Genomic DNA, 22,893 nt, shown 5'->3' on the forward strand with positions numbered 1-22,893 from the left:
CTCGAAATCTTAAAGCCCAACCTAGATTCGAGCAAATGTCTTAAGTAGTTGAACATTTTACTACTCCAACCTCATGAAAGTGACAAACTGACTCGTTCAACTATCGATGGCCTTTGATTTGACGGCGTGCACACGCGCAGTTCGGCGCAAGACGACCGTTATACCGGATGACCTTTCTGCCCATGAGCTTAGCTAGCCAACGTTGCCATGGCGTGATCGGGGATTTCTATTGGAAAAGCAGTTTCTGCCCATCTTCATACTGTACTGTCTTTGCTACAGCTACTCCTCGATGATTGACATATACATATTGATTAACGGACACAAATCGTTGTCGTTTATGGGTGGGGTTAACAATAACTAATGCAATTCTATCCCCCCCATGTGGTGAGGAAGTATTATTGCAAGCACCTGGTTGAAAATATTTGGTCGCGGTTTGGTAATGGCGTTAGAAATTAAAACTTATCGGAGACTGGCATATCTGCATTATCGCACGGGCAAAAGGTAATGTAACTAGCTATTGACTGCATTGGTGGTTAGACTGGTTTGAACGGTTAAAAAGGTGCATCAAGTTGCGCAGATCAACCAGGGTATTGTCCGTTCAATTATTGCTTCCATCCGAGATGAAACGTACGGTGGGCGTGGCTCCCTATTTTCGTTTGGACTAACTAACCTCGGCAGCAGCTAAATCAGGTGAGGCTGCACTCATTCACCACACAAATTCTGATGAGGATGACTAAAACTCCAGTGACCACAGTTCGAGCCCGAGGAGAAAGGGGGATATGAACCACAGTTGCACAAACGCGGAGGAGCCAGTGTGGTCGACGAACGGGAAGACAGACTCCGCAAAACATGCTGCTGATTTCCCCTCACATTGCGAAACCGTACACGAAAACGTCCCACAACTGGTGGTCACATGTGACTCGAGCCGAATTGAATTGGAGGCCATGAGGATTAGCGGGCTCTCTATTGGATCTCATCCCGACGAGGAGTCGATTTGCTCGGACAGTGGGTTCGGAGGCTCCCCCGCGTCTCTTCTCCTCAGAAAACTGTCAAACGCCTCATCGTCTGTGTTGTCACCAGCCTCGTCTTTTGAAGAAAATGAGGACGACCGCAGCTGTCTTGATGAGGTCCCCCGGGTGAGTGTAGGTTGTCATGATAATGATTATAATGCTCTATCAGCTGCCATATGATTGGACCAATCGGCCTGAGTCTATGTAACGTTCTGCTCAGGAAGATGCATGTGTCATTAGAATACATCATACCAAAACATCTTTGATTGTATGATAACAACTGGTTTTGGTTCAACAGTTCTGCTTAGTTTAGTCTGAACTGATGGAAATGAGGGCAAAGTGTGTGACTTCTGCAGTCCCAGTAAATTTCCATCTGTCATAATGCCTGTAAATCTTATGTTTTTTTTTTTACTGCTGTGGAAGCACTAGTGCTGGGTGGATCTGTAAACACTGACACAGAAACTGTAAACACTTGTATCCCTACCCCCTCTCGTCATCCCTCTATACACAGACAGAGGCTCAAAGCCTGACACTCTATAGGCTGAGCTGGGGATAGGATAGGTTTACCCCAGAACAAGGAGCCACGGGCCTCCCGAGTGGAGCAGCGTTCTAAGGCACTGTTAGAGGCGTCACTACAGACCCGGGTTCGACCCAGGGCTGTGTCGCAGCCGGCCACGACCGGGAGACCCATGAGGCGGCACACAATTGACCCAGCGTGGTGCGGCTGGCTTCCGGGTTAAGCGAGCAGTGTCAAGAAGCAGTGCGGCGTTTCAGGGGACGCATGGCTCTCGGCCTTTGCCTCTCCTGAGTCCGTACGGGAGTTGCAACGATGGGACAAGACTCTAACTACCAATTTGGTATCACGAAATTCGGGAGAAAAAGGGGTAAAAAAAAAGAACAATGAGCCAGATATTCCACTGGATGTGTAAGTGTGAAGCATCCGATTGGTGTTTCCACTCACTACCAGATATAGTGATGAGAGAAAGCCCAGTGGCGGCAGTGGGAGAAGATGGCGTGAGATGGATTTTTGGCTGACATTATTCTCATTGATGAAACATTGGATCTGTTTTCTGTTCCCCGAACTATAATCTGTTAAGAACAGAGTAAATTTGTAGATTTGACCCTTTGCCCCAAATTTTTTAAATTGCTTTGTTTAGAAGAAGCGCAAGGGGAATTGAGTTACTGTTCACTTCACAGAGTAGGCGCCAATAGGATCTTGCTAGCTCGTGCTTGGCTCTGCCTTTCTCCTTGCTTGTTCTGCCCACTGACTAATTTGTTCCTATTGGAAATGACAGGCTGTGTTCTGTCTTGGGTTAGTTATAACACATCTTTGGGTTTGTCATGCTAGTAGGCCTTTTAGGGCATTAGAGTATTAGACTATATGGATAATATTAGAGACTGGACAAAGATGGGACAATCATTCTTTGAAATCTCATTGTATTTATATGGTAAACATGTAGTCTAGGCAACTAAGGTTTGAAGTCCAATAAGGTTTGTTCAACTCAACTTGAGGTGTAGCCTGTCCTTGCCAGGGGGCTTTGTAATGTTTAGTTTCAGGTGTAGCTGCAGGCCACTGCATACATAGAGAACAGGTCGAGCAAGTATTTCCACAGATCTCCATCTGTACATATTTCCAGGGGACATGTTTAGAGTATTGTCAAACTACAGAGACATAGAGCAGAAGAAACTCAATAAGAGAGAGAGACATGTTAGCACCTTTTATTAAAAAAAAATTGGAAAAAAAGACAACTTTGGTGATGTAATAATGCCAGAGTGCTGCTGACATTCCCTATGAAGTGACCTGCTGTAAAGAAGCAAACAATAACAGCGAATCTAACAGATGGTTTTATTGATTAGCGTTTAAGATAATGTTAATCCAAGTCTGTGTTGTGGTGTCAACAAATTGCATGTCTGCTTTCACTGGACATCTTCATAGGTTTTGAAAACCATGAGAAATAAGCAGCACAATGCGGAAGCGTCAATTATCACTTAGCAACGGCCATGGAGGAAAAAGTGACGCTCTCGGAACATTCAGACAGAAACAGCATTGGCCGGTCTGTCCTGTTTGTCTATCTGTGAATGACTCTGCACATACTCACTGGGGTACTTTAACGTGTGTTGTGGTCCAGACTTTTCTCAAGTTCATCACAGCTTTCAACAAAACAAGTCCAGCAGCCTGTAAATGATTGAATGTGTGCAGCTGTTACACAAGATCCCAGCCCAACCCCTCCTACATGTCTTGGCTCAGTCTGGTGGCCAATGGTTGTTTCCATAGAGACGCTCGGCCATAGGTCAGAAAGTTGTGTGATGGAGTTTGAGGTTGTCGCTCTCATGACAGTGTCTCAGTAAAGTCACAGGGGAGCAGGACAGACAGGAGTGAATGTAAGCTACAGGTGTTGTACTGTACACTAAGGAATGAGGTGTAATTGCACGATTGAATGCTCTCCCCATGCAGAGTGTCACATGGAAGAAACCCAGAAGCACAGGGACCTCGTCTCCCCTCTCAGTGCCCCCCAAGAAGCCACAGCCCTGGGTGCAAGTGGTCGGGCATGCAGGTTGGTTCTTTCTGTCTGACTTTTTCTTTAATTGATCAACTTTTTTTTAACCTTTATTTAACTAGGCAAGTCAGTTAAGAACAAATTCTTATTTTACGATGACGGCCTACCCCGGCCAAACCCTCCCCTAACCCGGATGACGCTGGGCCAATTGTGCGCCGCCCCATGGGACTCCCGATCACGGCAGGTTGTGATACAGTCCGGGATCGAACCAGGCTCTTTAGTGACACCTGTAGTACTGAGATGCAGTGCCTTAGATTGCTGCGCCACTCGGGGGCTGACTTCTGCCTTTCTGTATAGTGAAGTTAGTCTTTCTTGCTGGCTTACTGCTAATAGAAGATGGCTGTGTAGTACCAATGTGTTGTGAGAGTATAACATGCCTCGCCCCTTGCCCCCCTCTCGTGGCTCGTGGTCCAGGGAGCTTCCATGCAGGGGACTATGGGATGCTGCTGAAGCGCTACACTGAGGGAGAGCAAAAGTGCCTGCAGAGGCTAATGGAGGACTCTCTGAGACCCTTTGTGCCAGGCTACCATGGAGTGGTGCAGCGGGCCGAGCAGGACTACAACATGATGGACGACCTGCTCACACACTTCAACTCCCCTGCCATCATGGATTGCAAGATGGGCACCCGGTGAGTGAGACTGTGATTTAGAGACACTGGGAGCTGGAAATGTTTGCAAAAAAAACCAGATACCTTATTTACGTAAGTATTCAGACCCTTTGCTATGAGACTCGAAATTGAGCTCCGGTGCATTCTGTTTCCGTTGATCATCCTTGAGATGTTTCTACAACTTGATTGGAGTCCACCTTTGGTAAGTTCAGTTGATTGGACATAATTTGGAAAGGCGCACACACACACACACACACAGGTCCCACAGTTGACAGTGCATGTCAGAGCAAAAACCGAGCCATGAGGTTGAAGGAATTGTCCGTAGAGTTCCGAGACAGGATTGTGTCAGCACAAATCTGGAATAAGGTACAAAAAAAATGTCTGCAGTATTTAAGGGCCCCAGGAACACAGTGGCCTCCATCATTCTTAAATGAAGGAAGTTTGGAACAGAGAAGGTCCTTGGTCAGCCAGGTGACCAAGAACCTGATGGTCACTCTGACAGAGCTCCTCTGTGGAGATGGAGAACCTTCCAGAAGGACAACCACCTCTGCAGCACTCCACCAATCAGGCCTTATGGTAGAGTGGCCAGACAAGTCACTCTTAGGTAAAAGGCACACGATAGCCCGCTTGGAGTTTGCCTAAAGGACTCTGACCATGAGAAACCAGATTCTCTGGTTTGATGAAACCAAAATTGAGCTCTTTGGCCTGAATGGGGAAAAATGAACGTACAGAGATCCTTAATGAAAACCTGTTCCAGAGTGCTCAGGACCTCAGACTGGGGCGAAGGTTCACCTTCCAACAGGACAACGACTCTGAGCACACAGCCAAGACAATGCAGGAGTGGCTTCGGGACAAGTCTCTGAATGTACTTGAGTAGCCCAGCCAGAGCCCGGAATAGAACCCAATCCAACATCTCTGGAGAGACCTGAGAATAGCTGTACAGCGACGCTCCCCATCAAACCTGATTGAGCTTGAGAGGATCTGCAGAGAAGAGTGGGAGAAACTCCCCAAATACAGGTGTGCCAAGATTGTAGCGTCATACCCAAGAAGACTCGAGGCTGCAATCTCTGCCCGAAGATGCTTCAACAAAGTACTGAGTAAAGGGTCTGAATACTCATGTAAATGTGATATTTCAGTTTACATTTTTTTAATTTGTAAATTTGTCTAAACCAGTTTTTGCTTTGTTGGTATTGTGTGTAGATTGAGAGGGGAAAAAACGATTGAATCCATTTTAGAATAAGGCTGTAATGTAACAATGTGGAAAAAGTCAAGGTGTCTGAATACTTTCCGAATGCACTGTATAAACCAAAATGTATGATATTTTTAGAACTATTGTTTGATTGCATTTTCATGCATGTCTGTAGGGAAGGCCTAATGTCATTTCTGGTAGTTAAAAAGGACACAAAATGCACATCAGGTCGCCCTCCCAAATGAGTTAATTTGGACTGGACACTAGAAAAGTCCAGAAAAATAGGATGTGGAGATGTTTTCTTTTAATTCATTTTCTTAGTATCTCATGTGAGCTGCACTGCAACTCAGTTTTCTGTATTGTAAAGTGCACCAGTGTATAAGCCCATAGTTGAGTCTAAAATGTAGTTCTCTAAACCCATTTAAAGAGAAACAAGTTATTCATGTGTTTGATAAGATTACAGATTCTCTCAGGGTACCCACATGGGTCCCTGTCCCCAAGTTTGGGAACCACTGCAATAACCTCTCTCTGCTTGCTTCCTCTCTCTGTGTATCTCCTTTGCCTCCTGCATTGCAGCCTGCCACTGGCTTTCTCACTGCTCTCTGTAAAGAAAAGTTATTTTGTGAGAATTTATAGTAGCCTATTTTTTTTAAAGATTATAGCTAGCTTAAATTCTGTCAACTGCTCCTGCTGAGGTCAGGCTCCGTTTAACGTTAACTTGTAACTTCATCCTTCTAGCCAGCTAGTTATACAGTGAACTATCTGACTAACAGTAGCCAGGGCACCTTTAGCTAGCCGTCTGACTGAAATATCAGCGACTATTTACCACTCATTCCCTGAGAGTCAGGTTTTTTGTTTGTTTGGGGGATGTTTGTTGACACGGCAGGAGTCAAGTGACGTTAAAAAAATCGCCTTAGATCGCTGCGCTACTTGGGAGGCTAAAGGTGCTTGAGACGTCACTACAGACCCAGGTTCGATCTCGGGCTGTGTCGCAGCCAGCTGCAACCAGGAGACGGCACACAATTGGCCCAGCGTTGTCCGGGTTAGGGGAGGGTTTGTCCGGTTGGCATGTCCTTGTCACATCGTGCTCTAGTGACTCCTGTGGCGGGCCGGGCGCATGCACGCTGACCCGGTCGCCAGGTGTACGGTGTTTCCTCCAACACATTGGTGCGGATGGCTTCCAGGTTTAGCGAGCAGTGTGTCAAGAAGCAGTGCGGCGTGGCAGAGTCGTGTTTCGGGGGACGCGTGGCTCTCGACCTTCGCCTCTCCCGAGTCCCATCGCTCCAACTTCCGTACGGACAAGACTAACTACCAATTGGGGAAGAAAAAATAAAAAACGTATGTCCGGCATTTTGCAGACCATTGTCAGCAGCGTCTCGCTCTGCCACTTGCCAGCGTTGGTCTGGGCAGAGGTAGTTTGTTTCACATCTTGGCCTGTGCCTTGGGCGGAGTTTGCCGTTGGGCAGAGTGGTAAATGAATGCGCTACTGACAAGACACATCCCGGGGGAGCAGGCGACCATAACGAGCATACCTGAATTATGATTTCACTCGTTCGCAGAGGCAGGCGCGCGCGGTTAGAATATTAGCGTTCTGAGCTTTGATCAACGCTGGGAACGCAATAATAATAATAAGTGGGTAAACTATAATTAACAAAATAAAAAGGTTAGTAAACACTTTCACAAATAAAAAAAAGTGCGGAAATGGTGATTACATGCGTTTACCCTCTAGTACATCCCTGCTTGTGATGAGTATGTATGTGATATTGAGCTGTCTGCTCTGTTAGGACATACTTGGAAGAGGAGCTGGTGAAGGCTCGGGAGCGGCCCCAGCCTCGTCAGGACATGTATGAGAAGATGGTGGACGTGGACCCAGAGGCCCCCACTGCAGAGGAGCGAGCACTACAGGCAGTACTCAAGACCAGATACATGCAGTGGAGAGAGACCCTAAGCTCCACCACCACTCTGGGCTTCCGCATCGAGGGACTCAAGGCACGGACGCACGCACAGACACACACACACAGACACACAAACACAGACAGTCTGGGGCAAGTGAACTGAGCAAGTTGAGCCTGCTCTGAGGTTGCCCAGGTGTAAAAATCCCCATTGTTTAAGTCACATGTGTCAAACACAAGGACACATTTCTATCAGGTAGCAAGCACTGCCAACTGGCTGTGTGCCAAATGGCAGCGCATTGCCACACATGCCCCTCCTCCCAGACCCACACACACATGAGCCAGCCAGTGTGCCGTTTCATATCATTACTAATGACACAGACCGAATCTTCTACCGGCTAAATGTCAATGCTTAGTTTCATTTCCGTGTGAATAAAGGATTCACACGCTAGTATAAATTACTACTAAAGGATTCACACGCTAGTATAAATTACTACTTAAATGACCCACGCTAGTATAAATTACTACTAAAGGACACACGCTAGCATAAATTACTACTAAAGGACACACGCTAGTATAAATTACTACTAAAGGACACACGCTAGTATAAATTACTACTAAATGACACACGCTAGTATAAATTACTACTAAATGACACACGCTAGTATAAATTACACACACGCGAGTATTAAGGAGTCGTAAATTGTCATCTACTTTATGAAATTACAGCCTGAATTCAGCCTGAATTCAATGTGGCTTTCACTCTCCGTGGAGCGGAAAGTGCACAGACATGCCACAGTCCTAGGCTACTAAAATGTTGGGGTCTGGTATCGGTTTCTAAAGCTTGACAATGAATAACCAAAAGAACAAACCTACAACAAAACACCATTGTGAAGGAGAATCATGTAGGCCTATTACAGCAACACTTGAGCAGTAGCCTAGGCTGACTAACTGCAAGAATTTGAGCGCACCATGATCCATGCAGTGCAAAAAAACAATTAGAACATGTTTTAAGTTAATGTTATAACAACCTAGCTATGTTTTTATATCGAGTCTTTTTAAATACATTTTGATTAGGGTCGCAGTATATTATGCAAAGCTAATAGTTGTCCGGCCTTTGCAGCTAATCTGCATTTTAAAATGTATGTTAAAATGCTATATACAGTGTCCTATGTATGTTTATAAGACATTGTAAGGGGCATTTTTTTTTTTTTTTTATGAAACAATGGCCAGTTTGGGTAGCAGCTGTATGCACGTTTATATGTAAAAACAAACTGGCTATGTCTGGCCAGCGAATTCGTAGTTTTTGTTCAATATGGCCTGATTTGAGTTTGACACCCCCGGTTTAAGTAAAGGATGGAAAAGTTGGGACGACTCTGTGGTTTCCCCCATTAGGCTGATGATTTCTTTTAAAACTGAAAACAACCAAACTGCAAAGAATTTCAGTAGCCTAATAGACTCACTCCCCTGCGTATTTATTTAGATGGTGAAGCTAAAATGTTTAATTTGACTCTATACTGCAGAATTTTGGATTTGAGAATGTTTCATATTAGGCGACATTACAGAATGTCACCTTTTTTATTTTAGTGTATTTTCATACATATCCATTTTACCGTTATATAAAACATTTCATTTCTATACTAGCTACCATTTCTAAGGAGGAGACGGTACATGTACATCAAAGTTGGTATCAAGAGACTGATAAACAGTCACCACTAGCCGGCCAACGCCCAGTACGCTGTCCTGAACCTTATTCACTGTTACTAGCCGGCTACCTCCCGGTACTCAACCCTGCACAGGAGACTGCTTTGCCCTATTTACATAGTCCTTGAACACTGGTCACTTTTTAATAATGTTTACATACCGTTTTACCCACTTTATATGTATATATATTGTATTCTAGTCATGGCTCACCCTATATAACTACTGCTGTACACACCTTTTCTATTCATATACTGTCCATACTCTCTGTACAGTACCTTCAAAGTATAAATACCCCTTGACTTATAGCACATTTTGTTACAGCCTGAATTCAAAATTGCTTAAAATAAAATAAAGTAGCACCCATCTACACACAATACTCCATAATGACAAAAGTGAAAATATGTTTTTACAAATTTGATAAATCAAATACAGAAATGTTTAATTTACGTAAGTATTCACACTGCCTGAGTCAATACATGTTAGAATCACCTTTGGCAGCGGTTACAGCTGTGAGTCTTTCTGGGCAAATCTCTAAGCGCTTTGCACACCTGGACTGTACAATATTAGACCATTTATCCTTTAAAAAAAATCTTCAAGCTCTGTGAAGTTGGTTGTTGATCATCACTAGACAGCCATTTTCAAGCCTTGTCATAGATTTTCAAGCAGATTTAAGTAAACTGTAACTAGGCCACTCGAACATTCAATGTTGTCTTGGTTAGCAACTCCAGTGTATATTTGGCCTTGTGTTTTAGGTTATTGTCCTGCTGAAAGGTGAATATGTCTTCAGACTGAACCAGGCTTTCCTCTAGGCCTTTTCCTGTGCTTAGCTCTAATCTGTTTCTTTTTATCCCCCAAAAAAACTCCCTAGTCCTTGCCGATGACAATCATACCCATAACATGATGCAGCCACCAACCATGTATGAAAATATGAAGTGGTACTCAGTGGTGTTGGATTTTCCCCAAACATAACGCTTTGTATTCAGGACATAATGTTCATTTCTTCGCCACATTTCTGCAGTTTATTTCAGTGCCTTATTGCAAACAGGATGCATGTTTTGGAATATTTTATTATTCTGTACAAGCTTCCTTTTAACTCTCTCGTTTAGGTTAGTACTGTGGAGTATTCTGTTGATCTATCCTCTGTTTTCTCCTATCACAGCCATTAAACTCTGTAACTGTTTTAAATTCACCATTGGATTTGTGGTGAAATCCCTGAGTGGTTTCCTTCCTCTCGGGCAACTGAGTTAGGAAGGACGCCTGTATCCTTGTAGTGACTAAGGTGTGTTTATACACCATACAAAGTGTAATTAATAACTTCACCATGCTCAAAGGGATATTTAGTTATCTGCTTTTTTATTTTTACCCATCTACCAATGGGTGTCGTCCTTTGTGATGGATTGGATTGGATTGGAAAACCACCCTGGTCTTTGTGGTTGAATCTGTGTTTGAAATTCACTGCTCGACTGGGGGACCTTACAGATATATTAATTGTATGTGTGGGGTACAGAGATGCTGCAGACATTTTTTTTGGTACCCTTCCCCAGATCTGTGCCTCGACATAATCCTGTCTCGGTGCTCTACGGACAATTCCTTCGACCTCATGGCTTGGTTTTTGCTCTGACATGCACTGTCAACTTTGGGACCTTATATAGAAAGGTTTGTGTGCATTTCCAAATCATGTCCAATCAATTTAATTTACCACAGGTGGACTCCAAGTTGTAGAAACATCTCAAGGATGAAAAATGGAAACAGAGCTCAATTTCGAGTCTGATAGCAACAGGTCTGAATACTTATGTAAATAAGGTATTTGTGTTTTTTATTTGTAAAAAATTTGCACACATTTCTAAAAACCTGTTTATGCTTTGTCATTGTGGGGTATTGTATAATTGAAGGGGGGAAAAAATGATGTAATCAATTTTAGAATAAGGCTGTAACGTATCAAAATGTGGAAAAGGGGAAGGGGTCTGAATACTTTCCACATTTTGTGGTCACTGGCCTACACGCAATACCCCATGTTGTCAAAGTGGAGTTATGTTTTTAGAAATTAAACATTTTAAAAGCTGGAATATCAAGTATTCAACCCCTTTGTTATGGCAAGTCTAAATATGTTATGGAGAAAAAATGTGCTTAACAAATCACATAAGTTGTGTGGACTCACTCTGTGTGCAATATTACTGTTTAACATGATTTTTTTGAATGACTCCCTTATCTCTGTACCCCAAACATATAATTATCTGTAAGGTCCCTCAGTCGAGCAGTGAATTTCAAACACCGATTCAATCACAGACCAGTGAGATTTTCCAATGCCTCGCAAAGAAGGGAACATATTGGTAGATGGGTAAAAATAAAAAAGCAGACATTGAATATCCCTTTGAGCATGGTGAAGTTATAAATTACATTTTGGATGGTGTACCAATACACCCAGTCACTACAAAGATACAGGCGTCCTTCCTAACTCAGTTGCCGGACAGAAAGGAAACCACTCAGGGATTTCACCATGAGGCCAATGGTGACAGATTTTGAGTGTATGAACAATACTCCACCTATTCTGCCTTCCTCTTGTGATGATTTAGTTGAACTTTAATAGCAAATTAAGGGTAACCATTGATGCCATAGCTCCAGTATAGTTGGAAAAAGGCCACATCCAAACAGAGAGGCCCTTGGATGAGTGAGGAAACTAGTACGTTGAAGAGCAATTGCAGAAAGGCAGAGATGAAGTGGAGAAAGGAAAAAGTTGCAGGTCCATTATGATATTCTGAGACAGCAACTTGGCATATATAACAAGACCATTAGAAATGCCAGACGGGCTCATTTTTCTCACTTGAACACTAATAATCAGAATAATATGAAAGTGCTTTTCTCGACCATTGGTCTGATAAATCCTACCCCCGCAAACCTATGTGAACTTTCCTCCACATCTGAATGTGATGAGTTTGCGGCATATTTCAGAGATAAGAAACATTAGGCTGGTTATCAGTCAAACGAGACCTGATGAGGAGTTTGACCTGTGCCCTACCCTACCACGCAAAGGCTCTATGGATTTATTTTCCCTGGTTGACAGACATGCTCAGGAAAATGTTATCACAATTTAAGCCTTTTACCTGCCTTCTCGATCCTACCCCCACCACCTTTAAAACAGTTTTTAATTGCATATCTGAAGAAATGCAAGCTTTTGTTAATCACTCCCTGTTCACAGGCCCTTTCCCCACTGCACAAAAAACTGCTATGGTGAAACACCTTCTGAAGAAAATCTAAATTCTCCAGCCTTAATGTGGTAAATGATCTTAGAGCCAACACAGATGCCAAACAGCTCTCTGTCCTTGTCCTTTTGGATTTATGTGCTGCATTCGCCACTGTTGACCATGATGTCCTTCTGGACACACTGGAGAGGTGGGTTGGCTTCTCCGGTCTAGTTCTAAATTGTTTTAGGACCTATTTAACTGGTCAAGAGTTTTTGTCACCAACATAACTCAGAAAATACATATCGTGTGGCGTTCCACAAGGTTTGATTTTTGGTCCGGTACTGTTCAGTTTATACATGTTACTTATTGACAGCGTTATCAGACAGCACAGCACTGACTTTCACTGCTACGCTGATACACAGCTTTACAGTTCTGTGTCACCAGAGGATTTTAGCTCCACAGATAAATGATTAGACTGTATTATTAGTGATTTAAATACTTGGATGGCTCACAACTTCCTACAGCTAAATCTAGACAAGGCCGAGGTATATATTGTTGGAGCCAAAGCACAGCGAGATAATCTGTCCGCACATTTTAATTCATGGGCAATAAAGATAAAACCCCATGTAAAAAATACAACAAAAAAACCCTAGGTGTAAATTTAATCACACATTAGGAAAATGACCAAAATAGCTTTTTACCACCTGAGGAACATTGCCACGGTGTGTCCGTTTCTCTCTCAGGCTGGTACAGAGAGACTCATCCATGTTTTTATTACAAGCAGGCTTGACTACTGTAATACTCTCCTGTCTGGTCTATCCAAGAAAGCCATGGGTCAACTGCAAAACATACAGAATGCTGCAGCATGGGTACTGACCAAGACCAGACGGAGTGCACACATCACACTGGTTTTAAGGTCTCTGCACTGACTGCTTGTGAGTTTTAGAATTAATTGTAAGATTCTTCTATTGATTTTTAAATCAATCCACGATTGGCACCCCAATATGTCAAACAGGCTTTTAAGTTATGTACCCAGTAGGTCTCACAGGTCCTCTGGCACTGGCCTTTTAACTATCCCAAAGCCTAGGACCAAGAGGCATGGAGAGGCAGCCTTTAGTTACTATGCCCCCAGCCTCTGGAATAGTCTACCAGAGAACCTGAGGGTGGACGAAACTGTGAACATAGTTAAATGAGATCTTAAAACACACCTTTTCTGCTTTGTTTTTCCTTAGGGTGCTTTAAGTTGTTCAGTTTGTATTTATCTTGTTTTATCCTCATGTTTGTTGTATAGTAAATATTTCAGTTTATTTTCATTGTTTTGTATGTGTTTTTTTCCCTGTGACGCACCTTTTGTTGCATTCCATGTCTGAAATGTGCTGTGTAAATAAAGCTTGATTTGACTTTAAAACAGTTAGTTTAATAGCTGTGATAGGGGAACATAGGATGGATCAACATTTTAGTTACTCCACAATACTAACCTAAATGACTGACAAGAAGGAAGCCTGTACAGAATACAAATATACTAAAATCCTGTTTGCAGTAAGACACTAAAGTAAAACTGCAAGAAATGTGGTAAAGAAATTATCTTTTTAGGATAAAAATAAACTTAATAGAGCTCAGCACAGGCAAAATCCTAGTGGAAAACTTGGTTCAGTCTGCTTTCCACCAGCCACTGCAGAATGAATTTACCTTTCAGCAGGACAATAACCTAAAACACAAGGCCATGTGTTGCTTACCAAGATGACATTGAATGTTCCTGAGTGGCCTAGTTACAGTTTTGACTTAAATCATATTGGAAAATCTGTCAAGACATGAAAATGGCTGTCTGGCAATGATCAACAAACAACATGACAGAGCTTGGAGAATTTTAAAAGAATAATGTGCAAATATTGCACAATCTAGGTGAGCAAAGCTCTTAGAGACTTACCCAGAAAGAGTCACGGCTGTAAACCCTGCCAAAGGTGATTCTAACATGTATTGACTCAGGGGTGTGAATACTAATGTAAAGGAGATATTTCTGTATTTGATGTTCATTAAATTTGCAAAAATGTCTAAACATGTTTTCACTTTGTCATTATGGGGTGTTATGTGTAGATGGGTGAGAAGAAAATCTATATGAATCCGTTTTGAATTCCGTCTGTAACACAGCAAAATATGGATTAAGTCTAGGGGTAGGAATACTTTCTGAAGGCACTGTAGAGATAATATGGACAGTATATTAATATAAAAGGTGTGCAGTAGTTTTTAGAGTGAGTCATGACTAGAATACGGTATATACATATAAAGTGGGTAAAATTGTATGTAAACATTTATTAAAGTGACCAGTGTTCAATGACTATAGGGCATAGCCGTCTCTAAGGTGCAGGGTAAAGTACCGGGTGCTAGCAGGCTAGTAACAGTGACTAAGGTTCCGGGTAGTGTACTGGGCATAGGCCCGGCTAGTGGTCAATGTTTAACAGTCTGATCTCCTGGAGTTAGAAGCTGTTTATCAGTCTCTTGATCCCAACTTTGATGCACATGTAGTCTCCTCCTTCCTAGATGGTAGTGGGGTGAACAGGCCGTGGCTCTGGTGGCTGAGGTCCTTGATGATCTTCTTGGCCTTCATGTGACACTGGGTGTTGTAGATGTCCTGGAGGGCAGGCACTGTGCTTTGATGATAATTTGGGCTGACCGCACCGCACTCTGGAGAGCCCTGCGGTTGAGGACGGTGCAATTTGTATTTTTTTATTTAACTAGGCAAGTCAGTTAGGAACAAATTCTTATTTACAATGACGGCCTACACCGGCCAAACCCGGACGACGCTGGGCCAATGTTGTGCCGCCCTATGGGACTCCCAATCATGGCCGGTTGTGATACAGCCTGGAATCGAACCAGGGTGTCTGTAGTGACGCCTCAAGCACTGAGATGCAGTGCCTTAGACTTTAGAATTGCTGTACCAGGCGGTGATACAGCCCGTCATGATGCTCTCACTGGTGCCTACCTTCACCACTTGGGGTCAGCTCCTCAGGAAGTTCCTGGCCCAGATTCACAAAACCTTCTTAAGAAGAAATGTCTTCTTAACTGCAATTCTTTCCTTAACTATAGTTTTATGAAAGAAGTTAAGCAAAGTTGCTATACTTTAAAAAGGTTATTGGAAATGTTCTTGAACTATTTCATATGTTTCTCCTTAATCAAGAAGTTAGATTCTTGAAAATAAAATTATTTGATTTGTTCTTTATTCCAATATAGCTAAACCCTTAAACTCAGGGTCATAAGGTCATGAAAGCAATTGAACATTTTTATATTAACCCACAAACTTCGTCTGAAAGTTTCAGTATTGATTATTATAAACCCAAGAACATGTTTTAGAACAGTAATCTCAGTACAATATATGCTAAAATGATTGCCATTGCTAGCTAAGAAGATGGTTAAGAAGATATTTGAGAAGTTCATAAGAAAATCATTAAATCTTAGTTTAAGTGCAATTCATCAATATCCTATCTTTTTCTTAAGAAGCATCTTAAGTTTTTGGTTTTCTGTGAGTCTGGGCCCAGGACCCAGTTCCACAGGGATGGGTTCAGACCCAGGCCCCTTAGCTTAGTGATGAGTTTGGAGGGAACTATGGTGATGAAGGTTGAGCTGTAGTCAATGAACAGCATTATTACATAGGTATTTATATTGTCCAGGTGGGATAGAGCAGTGTGCTGTGCAGCGGCGATTGTGTCGTCCGTGGATCTGTTGAGGTGGTATGCGAATTGTAGGTTGTCGGGTAAGATGGAGGTGATATCCTTAACTAGCCTCTTAAAGCACTTCGTGATGACAGAAGTGAGTGCTACGGGGCGATAGTCATTTAGTTCAGTTACCTTCGCCTTCTTTGGTATAGGAACAATGGTGGACATCTTAAAGCAAGTGGGTACTACAGACTGGGATATGGAGATATTGAATATGTCTGTAAACACTCCAGCCAGCTGGACTGCACATGCTCTGAGGACGCAGCTTGAGATGCCGTCTGGGCCGGCAGTCTTGCGAGGGTTAAAATGCTTAAATGACTTACGTCGGGCAAGGAGAACGAGAGCACACCGTCCTCGTTAGTGGAGGGGGCCCGCGTTGGTGGCTCCATGTTTTCCTCGAAGCAGGCAAAGGTGTTTAGCTTATCCGGGAGCAAGGCGTCGGTGTCCGAGGTGGCTGGCTTTCCCTTTATAATCCATGATTGTCTGGAGTTCCTGCCACATGTCTCGTGTCATTTTGCCTCTAGATGGAATGCTGCCATCTGTCCAGGGTTGTTGGTTGGGATAAGTTGTAATTGTCACAGTGGCAACAACATCCTGTATGCACTTCCTGATGAACACAGTGTATACGTCGATACTATTCTCAGAGGCCACCCGGGAAAATGTTCCAGTCCGCGTGATCAAAACAATTTTGAAGCATAGATTCCAATTGGTCAGACCAATGTTAAACAGTCCTTACCACGGGTGCTTCCTGTTGGAAGTTTCTGCCTGTAGGTGTGATATGATTTTCCGAAGAGAGTGCGGGGGAGGGCCTTGTAGCTGTCTCGGAAGAGAGTAGCAATGATCATGAGTTTGTGAGTGTAGCCCATGAGATGTGTTGACAGAATTTTGGTAGCGTTTTCCTCAGATTTCCTTTGGTAAAGTCCCCAGCTGCAATATGCGGTTTCCAGACTTAAATGTCATTCCCTGAGGATGTGTAGCCTAAAGACTGGTGTATATAAAGTTACCCGTTTGGGCTCGAATGTCTAATCCAGTTTGCACATAGTGATGATGACCAAAGAAAATGATCTCTGGAGGTAATGCGGTCGTCATTTGATGGTGAGATTACAGATCGGGAGAACAAAAGGACTTGAGTCCCTGTATGTTACCACAATGCTATTGGTCTTTCTCACTCATTATTCACGATTCATTCATGATTGTCCGTAATCATGGTAGCATCCACATTAGTGTATGTGTTCAGAAACATATTCTATTCTTATTTACAATACAATTAACTCCAAAATGGCACAATACATTATTTACCATTCATTTCTATTGGGCACAACATCATATGAAACACAACCAAAACAACCTGCAAATGCATCCAATAAGTTTGTACAGTCACAATCTTGATGTAGCCATTGTGTGCTAGGAATATGTGACCAAATATTAAACTTTTGACTACTTTAATATACATTCTAGTGAATTTGTCCAAATACTTATGACAAATTTAAAATGCATTCATTTCTAAATGGTAAAACGTGTATGAAAATGCCCTCAAATAAAAAGTGACATTCTGTAATGTCGCCTCATATGGAAACATTTGAAACAACATCCAAAATGCTGTAGTATAGAGGTAAATTAAAAGTTTTAGCTGCACTTTTCAAATAAATATGTAGGGGAGTGTATCACAAAAGTTTTACCTGCTGTACTGGAAGTGTAACTTTTGTTCAGCGTGAGCCACTATCTTGTTTCTCTCCAGCGTGAGCTGCTATCTTATTTCTCTCCAGCATGAGCTGCTATCTTATTTCTCCAGCGTGAGCTGTTATCTTATTTCTCTCCAGCGTGAGCTGCTATGTTATTTCTCTCCAGCGTGAGCTGCTATGTTATTTCTCTCCAGCGTGAGCTGCTATCTTATTTCTCTCCAGCGTGAGCTGTTATCTTATTTCTCTCCAGCGTGAGCTGCTATGTTATTTCTCTCCAGCGTGAGCTGCTATGTTATTTCTCTCCAGCGTGAGCTGCTATCTTATTTCTCTCCAGCGTGAGCTGTTATCTTATTTCTCTCCAGCGTGAGCTGCTATGTTATTTCTCTCCAGCGTGAGCTGCTATGTTATTTCTCTCCAGCGTGAGCTGCTATGTTATTTCTCTCCAGCGTGAGCTGCTATGTTATTTCTCTCCAGCGTGAGCTGTTATCTTATTTCTCTCCAGCGTGAGCTGCTATGTTATTTCTCTCCAGCGTGAGCTGCTATCTTATTTCTCTCCAGCGTGAGCTGTTATCTTATTTCTCTCCAGCGTGAGCTGCTATGTTATTTCTCTCCAGCGTGAGCTGCTATGTTATTTCTCTCCAGCGTGAGCTGCTATGTTATTTCTCTCCAGCGTGAGCTGCGCGTCAGTCTTGAAAATGGAACCAGAGTTTAGTTATATGTTCGGGCAGCGGAAGAATTGTAGGATTTTATGGAGCTGACCTGCTCACCGCCAGGTTTCGTTGAAATTAATAAAAGCATCTCATGCGCTGCAAAAGTTGCAGGTCCAATGTTAGCAAGCCAGTCAAACTGTTTGTGACCGTGTTATGGTGTTTTTTTTGCATATAAACAACTATTTTCACATTTTGTAACTATAGTCTTCGGGCATCCCAAAAATACTCCGGACTTGCCTGTTGGGCAAGTGCCTTTCAGACCTAAATGTCATTCCCTGAGGATGTGTAGCCAAAAGACTTGTGTATATAAAGTTACCCGTTTGTGCACGCATGTCTAAACCATTGTTAAATCCTTGTGTAGAAGGCTGATGGTGTGTGCAACACAAACTTTAAAAGGACCAAGAGCAGAGAAGAGGTGATGCAGGCACTGCAGGACTTTGTGGGTTGCAGCGCTCTAATTCTGGTGAGTGTGTCTCTTTCTCTTAAAGCTGAAATTTGCTTAAGGTGAAACAGAGCCACTGTTCCCCCCCAGGCGTCTATTTGTTTTGTTTGTTAATTAAACAGAAGAGCGGAACATCCAGCATTGTGGTCAAAAATATTTGCAGTACCTTCTCTGTTGTTCTATTGTGCATATAATGATGTGCAGGGATGTCAACGGGGGAGAAAGTGTTTGTTGTTTGGAGTAACGTCTTTTTTGTAATATGGCAAATGGACGTGGCAGTTTTACCAAGTATATATTCCAGCTTTAATCTTACCCCCTTTATCCCCCTTCCTCTCTCAGGATTATAGTTGTCTTTCTCTTCTCTTTCAGAAGGGTTATCTGAGACGAATGAAGGATCTTCGGCTGGTGTTGGAGACATCCATCTTCTTCAGAACACACGAGGTAAGCCGTTTTCCACTGCTTTCATGGTATAATGCTTTGCATGTCTTGATGCTGGTCTGAGTGTGCACCTTGCCATTCAAACATCTGTTTCTCTCTGCAGGTGGTGGGCAGCTCCCTACTATTTGTGCATGACAGTACAGGGAAGACAGGAGTATGGATGATTGATTTTGGGAGGACTGTCCCCCTGCCGCCGCCTCTCACCCTGGACCACCGCACCCCCTGGATAGAGGGCAACCGAGAGGATGGGTACCTGTGGGGGCTGGATAACCTCATTGATATCCTGACCGATATGCTGCATCTCACCTGAACTGAACCTCACTCTTGAATGACTGACACAGGACCTCATCCCATCCAGAACACCCTTTCCCACCTGAACCAAATCCGAATGGCCATTTCAACTTTTACCTGAGAGGGTTGACAAACGAGACTGTTCACATATTGGACTCGGGTTGTGTGTTGGGGTTTAGGGGTTACTGGACTACCGTCTGTGGCTATAATGAAGGCAATGGGAGATGAACAGAGGTGTATGTGATGGACAAAGGAAAATAGTAGCACAAGTTCCTCAGAAGAACTAGACAACAGCAATGCAAAATGAAACACTGCCCTTTTATCATCTTCCACATAATCCCCCCAAACAAATGCCGCCATTTTGTTCTATTACAATTGTACTTAATAATCATCAGCTCTAAGTGTTTCTTACTCCAGGTTTGAGGGCTGTAGGACCTAAACAGTTAATGTTGATACTATACTATTATGCTCCACATAATGGAGTGACCCTTAATAGAGGACTCATAAAACCTAGTAAAACATTTGCGAACTGTGTTAATGAACACTGCCTTCAAGTTTGTTTATTAGTCATATACTCATGATATACAGTGCATTCGGGAAGTATGCAGACCCCTTGACCTTTTTCCACATTCTGTTACATTACAGCCTTATTCTAAGATGGATTAAATCTTTTTTCCCCGCATCAATCTACACACAATGCCCCCTAATGACAACAAAGCAAAAACAGGTATTTAGAATTATTTACAAATATATACAAATAAAAACCGATATCACATTTACTCAGTACTTTGAAGTACCTTTGGCAGAGATTACAGCCTCGAGTCTTCTTGGGTATGACGCTACAAGCTTGGCACACCTGTATTTAGGGAGTTTCTCCCATTCTTCTCTGCAGATCCTCTTAAGCTCTGTAAGGTTGGATGGAGAGCATCGCTGCACAGATATTTTCAGGTCTCTCCAGAGATGTTCGATCAGGTTCAAGTCCGTGCTCTGGCTGGGCCACTCAAGGACTTTCAGAGACTTGTCCCGAAGCCACTCCTGCGTTGTCTTGGTTGTGTGTTTCGGGTTGTTGTCCTGTTGGAAGGTGAACCTTCGCCCCAGTCTGAGGTCCTGAGCGCTCTGGAGCAGGTTTTCATCAAGGATCTCTCTGTACTTTGCTCCGTTAATCTTTCCCTCGATCCTGACTAGTCTCCCAGTCCCTGCTGCTGAAAAACATCCCCACAGTATGTTGCTGCCACTACCATGCTTCACCTTAGGGATGGTGCCAGGTTTCCTCCAGACGTGACACTTGGCATTCAGGCCAAAGAGTTCAGTCTTGGTTTCATCAGACCGGAGAATATTGTTTCTCATGGTCCGAGAGTCCTTTAGGTGCCTTTTGGCAAACTCCAAGCAGGCTGTCATGTGCCTTTTACTGAGGAGTGACTTCGGTCAGGCCACTCTACCATAAAGACCTATTGGTTGAGTGCTGCGGAGATGGTTGTCCTTCTGGAAGTTTCTCCCATCTCCATAGAGGTACTCTTGAGCTCTGTCAGAGTGACCATCGGGTTCTTGGGCACTTCCCTGACAATTCCTTCGACCTCATGGCTTGGTTTTTGCTCTGACATGCACTGTCAACTGTGGGAACTTATATAGACAGGTGTGTGTCTTTCCAAATAATTTCCAATCAATTGAATTTACCACAGGTGGACTTCAATCAAGTTGTAGAAACATCTCAAGGATGATCAATGGAAACAGGATGCACCTGAGCTCAATTTCGAGTCTCCTAGCAAAGGGTCTGAATACTTATGTGAATAAGGTATTTCTGTTTTTTATTTTTAGTAAATGTGTCGTCATGGGGTATAGCATGTAGATTAATGATGGAAAAACATTTTATTTAATACATTTTTAAATAATGCTGTAACGTAACAAAATGTGTAAAAAGGAAAGGGTTCTGAATATGTTCTGAATGCACCGTACATAGTGCAACGAAATACTTACTTGCAGGTTCAGCTCACGACAATAGAAAATTAAGTGAAGAAAAATATTTGGGGCCATAACTATAATTCAAGGCGGCACTCAGACAAATTGTGAATTTACATGTGCCAGGGAATTGTGCAATAATAAATAGACATTGTGCAGTAATATAAATATGTGTGTGTGTGTGTGTGTGTGTGTGTGTGTGTGTGTGTGTGTGTGTGTGTGTGTGTGTGTGTGTGTGTGTGTGTGTGTGTGTGTGTGTGTGTGTGTGTGTGTGTGTGTGTGTGTGTGTGTGAGAGAGTCCATGTGTGGTAGGGTGCAGGGAGTCTGTTGTTCCGGCAGTCAGTCCCGGTTAAAGAGTTAAGTTGGCTTGTGGGTAAAAACTGTCTCTGAGATGGTGGTCTGGGAACAGACGGTAACAGAGTGAGTAGTCCATGGCTGGGCTGAGCGGGGTCCTTGTCCTGTATGGTGGGGAGCACGGTTCCAGTGATGTACTGGGCCGTCTTCACCCCCCTCTGAAGGGCCTTGCGGTCGTGAATGGAGCAGTTTCTGTACCAAGCCGGGATGCAGCCGGTCAGGACGCTGTCGATGTTGCTGCGGTAGAATTAGGAGAGGACCCGGGGGAGCGTGCCGATTTTCTTCAGCCACCTGAGAAAGTAGAGACGCAGTTGCGCCTTCTTGACCAGGGCTGTGGTGTTGTCTGTCACTGTGAGGTTCTCTATGATGTGGATGCAGAGGAACCTGAAGCTGCTGACTCCACTGCAGTGTCGTTGATATGGATTGGGGCGTAATCCCTGCTTCCTGAAGTCGGCAATCAACTCCTTTGTTTTGCACCACAAATTTATCCCCTTCTTTGAGAGAGAAACAGTCTAGTTATCCTGTAAGAATGTATGACTTTAGAGGGCAATATAGGACCCAAACAACATGCTTCCAGGGATTGAGCCTAGTGGGGTATCCTGCAGGCTGAAACAATGACAGGATTTGTGAATCTTAAATATCCCAAATATAATCCGACAAGGAGTTCTTCACTTGCACAAAGTGCCACTGCACAAATACTTTTCTATTGATGAGACTGTTATGGTCCCCCCCCCCCACCTTTACTATACAGTACAACTAAGATATGAAGGCAAAGGCCAAATGTACAACTATAAGTGTGTTGATGGATTTAGTAATATTATGTGAGTAGCAGTTCATCAAATTGGCAGATTAAGATGTCCTGGAACTGAGTTGAACAACTGATATTTTGAGCAACGTCTGCACCTGGTTTCTTAGACCAGGCCACTCAAATGGAAGCCATTAAAATGTGGACCAACTCTTGTCTTGCGGTAATTTCTGTCCTGTGTTATTTGTCAGACTCACACCAGTTTCAGTCAGCTGCTATGACAAAGGCATACTGAAGAGGTTGCTGTACAACAATATTTTTGTTTGTAACTGGTGCTAAATGAAAAATAATGCTAGTTAACTTTGGTAAGAGATGAGGGCGTTGCTGCCGCTGAAGCCGGACAGGATGTCGCCCGCGCTTTAG

The 22,893-nt window shown here is 43.2% G+C and overlaps 1 protein-coding gene across 2 annotated transcripts; it reads left to right on the forward strand.

Annotated features, from left to right (window-relative positions):
- The first annotated feature begins 273 nt into the window (after positions 1-273).
- itpkca (inositol-trisphosphate 3-kinase Ca) lies at positions 274-22,681 on the forward strand. Of its 2 annotated transcripts, none has more exons than XM_014196889.3 (7): positions 274-1,142; positions 3,466-3,565; positions 3,983-4,196; positions 7,149-7,353; positions 18,606-18,707; positions 19,056-19,127; positions 19,228-22,681. In XM_014196889.3, exons 1-7 carry the CDS (start codon positions 780-782, stop codon positions 19,432-19,434), a joined length of 1,263 nt encoding a protein of 420 aa, XP_014052364.2. In that variant the 5' UTR covers positions 274-779; the 3' UTR covers positions 19,435-22,681. The 2 variants fall into 2 exon arrangements, with proteins under 2 accessions (XP_014052364.2, XP_014052365.2); XM_014196890.3 differs by having other exon boundaries at positions 282-1,136.
- The last annotated feature ends 212 nt before the right edge of the window (positions 22,682-22,893 follow it).

This window comes from Salmo salar, chromosome 04 (genome assembly GCF_965601325.2).
Source record: "Salmo salar chromosome 04, fSalSal1, whole genome shotgun sequence".
In the NCBI taxonomy this organism is placed as follows: domain Eukaryota; kingdom Metazoa; phylum Chordata; class Actinopteri; order Salmoniformes; family Salmonidae; genus Salmo; species Salmo salar.

Bases quoted from the DNA above. Each gene is read 5' to 3' on its own strand.
- itpkca (XM_014196889.3), top strand. From the start codon at position 780: ATGAACCACAGTTGCACAAACGCGGAGGAGCCAGTGTGGTCGACGAAC. The intron at 7,354-18,605 runs GCACGGACGCAC...ATCCTTGTGTAG, and splicing joins TCCGCATCGAGGGACTCAAG to AAGGCTGATGGTGTGTGCAA. The intron at 18,708-19,055 runs GTGAGTGTGTCT...CTTCTCTTTCAG, and splicing joins GTTGCAGCGCTCTAATTCTG to AAGGGTTATCTGAGACGAAT.